The following is a 2,269-nucleotide window of genomic DNA, read 5'->3' as shown; positions in this document are numbered from 1 at the left end:
CCATCACATCCCTCGGGCTGTCCCTCTGTGATGGCACTCAGATCCCCAGATAACAAGGCTCCCCTGATGGTAGAGCTAACTTCTCAGATAACAGCCAGAGATGGATATGGGAACACATGGAGGAATCCGGGCTGTTGGTGTGGATGGGGGTGGCAGGGCCCCTTCCTGACCAGATGGACTCACTCTGCTCTGAGTCATCCACTTCCTCCCCCACTCCCCTGGACTGGAGGACCCGCCCCCTCCTCTGACCCTGTCGTTGTCTGTGAGGATAAAGGGGCAGAGAGAGCAGGCTGGGCAAGAGCAGCCTGGACCTGCCAAGGTGAGCCCCCCAGCAGGACCCTGACACTGGGTGTCACTGTGCAGCCGGGTGGCCGAGCACTGAGGCCCCAGACCCCCGGCCTGGACAGAACCCCTGATCAAGGGCCGATTGCCACGGGACCCCACACCCCAGACCCCAGACCCCACAACCTACACCCCACACCCCCAGACCACAGACCCCACCCCGCACCCCCAGACCCCAGATCCCAGATTCCAGGCCCCAGAACCCACACCCCACACCCCCAGAGCTGCACCCTCAGACCCCTCCCTGCTCCTTCCAGATGCTCCATCTGCTGGCACTGGCCCTCCTGCTGAGCCTGGTCTCCGCAGCCCCTGGTGAGTCCTGACCCCGGGCCCACGGGGTCTCTGCCCGCCCCCACCCCCACAAGCCCAGGGGGGGATGGTGGGTTCGGAGGAGCCCAGGGTTGAAGGCTTCCTGCTCCAGCCCCAGGCCAGGCCCTTGAGCGCGCGGGCATCGTCGGGGGGCAGGAGGCCCCTGGGAGCAGGTGGCCCTGGCAGGTGAGCCTGAGAGTCAGCCGCCAGTACTGGAGGCACCACTGCGGGGGCTCGCTGATCCACCCCCAGTGGGTGCTGACCGCAGCCCACTGCGTCGGACCGTGAGTCTCCAGGGGTTCTGCGGGTGGGGTGCGCCCGGGGCTCCACCCAGGTTCCTGGGTGTTCCGAGGGTGGCTCAGCTCTGAGTAGGGGCCTGTCTCTGTCCCCAGGGAACTCCAGGACCCCTCATACTTCAGGGTGCAGCTGCGGGAGCAGCACCTGTACTACCAGGACCGGCTGCTGCCCATCGGCAGAGTGATCCCCCACCCCCACTACTACAGGGTTCAGAACGGGGCGGACATCGCCCTGCTGCAGCTGGCGGAGCCTGTGAACATCTCCTGCCATGTCCGGCCGGTCACCCTGCCCCCTGCAACGGAGACCTTCCCCCCAGGGTCGCAGTGCTGGGTGACAAGCTGGGGCGACATGGACAATGGAAGTGAGTGTCGGGGACCCCAGGATGGGGCGGGGCCAGGCTCCAGGCTCTGGTGTTTCCCCTGGGGACCAGGGTCCCCACCACCTGCTTCCCCCTGATACTGCCTCCCTCCGCCCCTCCCCACAGGGCCCCTGCCGCCCCCATTCCCCCTGAAGCAAGTGAAGGTGCCCATCGTGGAGAACAGTGTCTGTGACTGGAAGTATCACTCTGGCCTGTCCACGGACTACAGCATACCCATCGTGCAGGAGGATAACTTGTGTGCTGGGGACGGAGGGAGGGACTCCTGCCAGGTGGGTCAGCAAACCCGCAGCCCCCACCGCCTGGCTTTGAAGCCACACTGACCCCCCCCCACCCCACCCCACAGGTCGACTCTGGAGGGCCCCTGGTCTGCAAGGTGAACGGCACCTGGCTGCAGGCGGGTGTGGTCAGCTGGGGCAAGGGCTGTGCAAACCCCGACTATCCCGGCATCTACACCTGCGTCACCTCCTACCTGGACTGGATCCACCAGTACGTCCCCCAGGAGCCCTGAGCCTGGTCCCCAGGCTGCCCCCTGGGTCAGCGGAGGAGCTGGCCCCCTCTGTCCCCTCCCCACTGCTTCCGGCCTAGGAGGTGACCTTCCCCCACCTTCACCGGCCCCCTGCCCCAAGCCCACCCCCGATGACCCCCCTCCCAGCTGACCCTTCTCTGCTGACCCCTCCCTGCCCTGAGCCCCTGCCCCAGCCCCCTCCCCACTCAGCTCAGGGCGCCGGCAGGGGCTGCTGACACTTATTAAAGAGCATGGAGAGCAGACGTGGTCCTGCCTGTCTCTGGCTGCGGATGTCATCAAGGGAGGGGAGGGCCCCAGGGCCCGGCTGGCTGCAGCCACCATCTCTGTGGGTCCCCCACCCCTGGGCACCCACCTGGCTGTGGGGGTGGTCCCGCCCTGCCCCTCGAGCCCACGGCCTCTTCTCTGTACCCTGGCTC

At 66.9% G+C, this 2,269-nt stretch overlaps 1 protein-coding gene across 1 annotated transcript; it reads left to right on the top strand.

Moving 5' to 3' along the window:
- Positions 1–245: 245 nt before the first annotated feature.
- Positions 246–1,962, top strand: LOC120859362 (tryptase-2). The gene is made up of 6 exons (XM_040235503.1): positions 246–319; positions 600–654; positions 764–935; positions 1,044–1,309; positions 1,433–1,596; positions 1,671–1,962. The coding sequence occupies exons 2-6, from the start codon at positions 600–602 to the stop codon at positions 1,833–1,835; spliced, it is 822 nt and encodes a 273-aa protein (XP_040091437.1). The 5' UTR covers positions 246–319; the 3' UTR covers positions 1,836–1,962.
- The last annotated feature ends 307 nt before the right edge of the window (positions 1,963–2,269 follow it).

Source organism: Oryx dammah, unplaced genomic scaffold (assembly GCF_014754425.2).
Source record: "Oryx dammah isolate SB20612 unplaced genomic scaffold, SCBI_Odam_1.1 HiC_scaffold_705, whole genome shotgun sequence".
In the NCBI taxonomy this organism is placed as follows: Eukaryota; Metazoa; Chordata; class Mammalia; order Artiodactyla; family Bovidae; genus Oryx; species Oryx dammah.
The sequence above is the reverse complement of the archived record's forward strand: the minus strand, read 5'-3'. Positions and strand labels throughout refer to the sequence as shown.

What these genes read in the sequence shown, in the direction of transcription:
- LOC120859362 (XM_040235503.1), top strand. Translation starts at nt 600, where the DNA reads ATGCTCCATCTGCTGGCACTGGCCCTCCTGCTGAGCCTGGTCTCCGCA. An exon ending in GGGCGACATGGACAATGGAA is followed by an intron (nt 1,310 to 1,432) that starts GTGAGTGTCGGG and finishes CCCTCCCCACAG; the next exon opens with GGCCCCTGCCGCCCCCATTC. An exon ending in GAGGGAGGGACTCCTGCCAG is followed by an intron (nt 1,597 to 1,670) that starts GTGGGTCAGCAA and finishes CCCACCCCACAG; the next exon opens with GTCGACTCTGGAGGGCCCCT.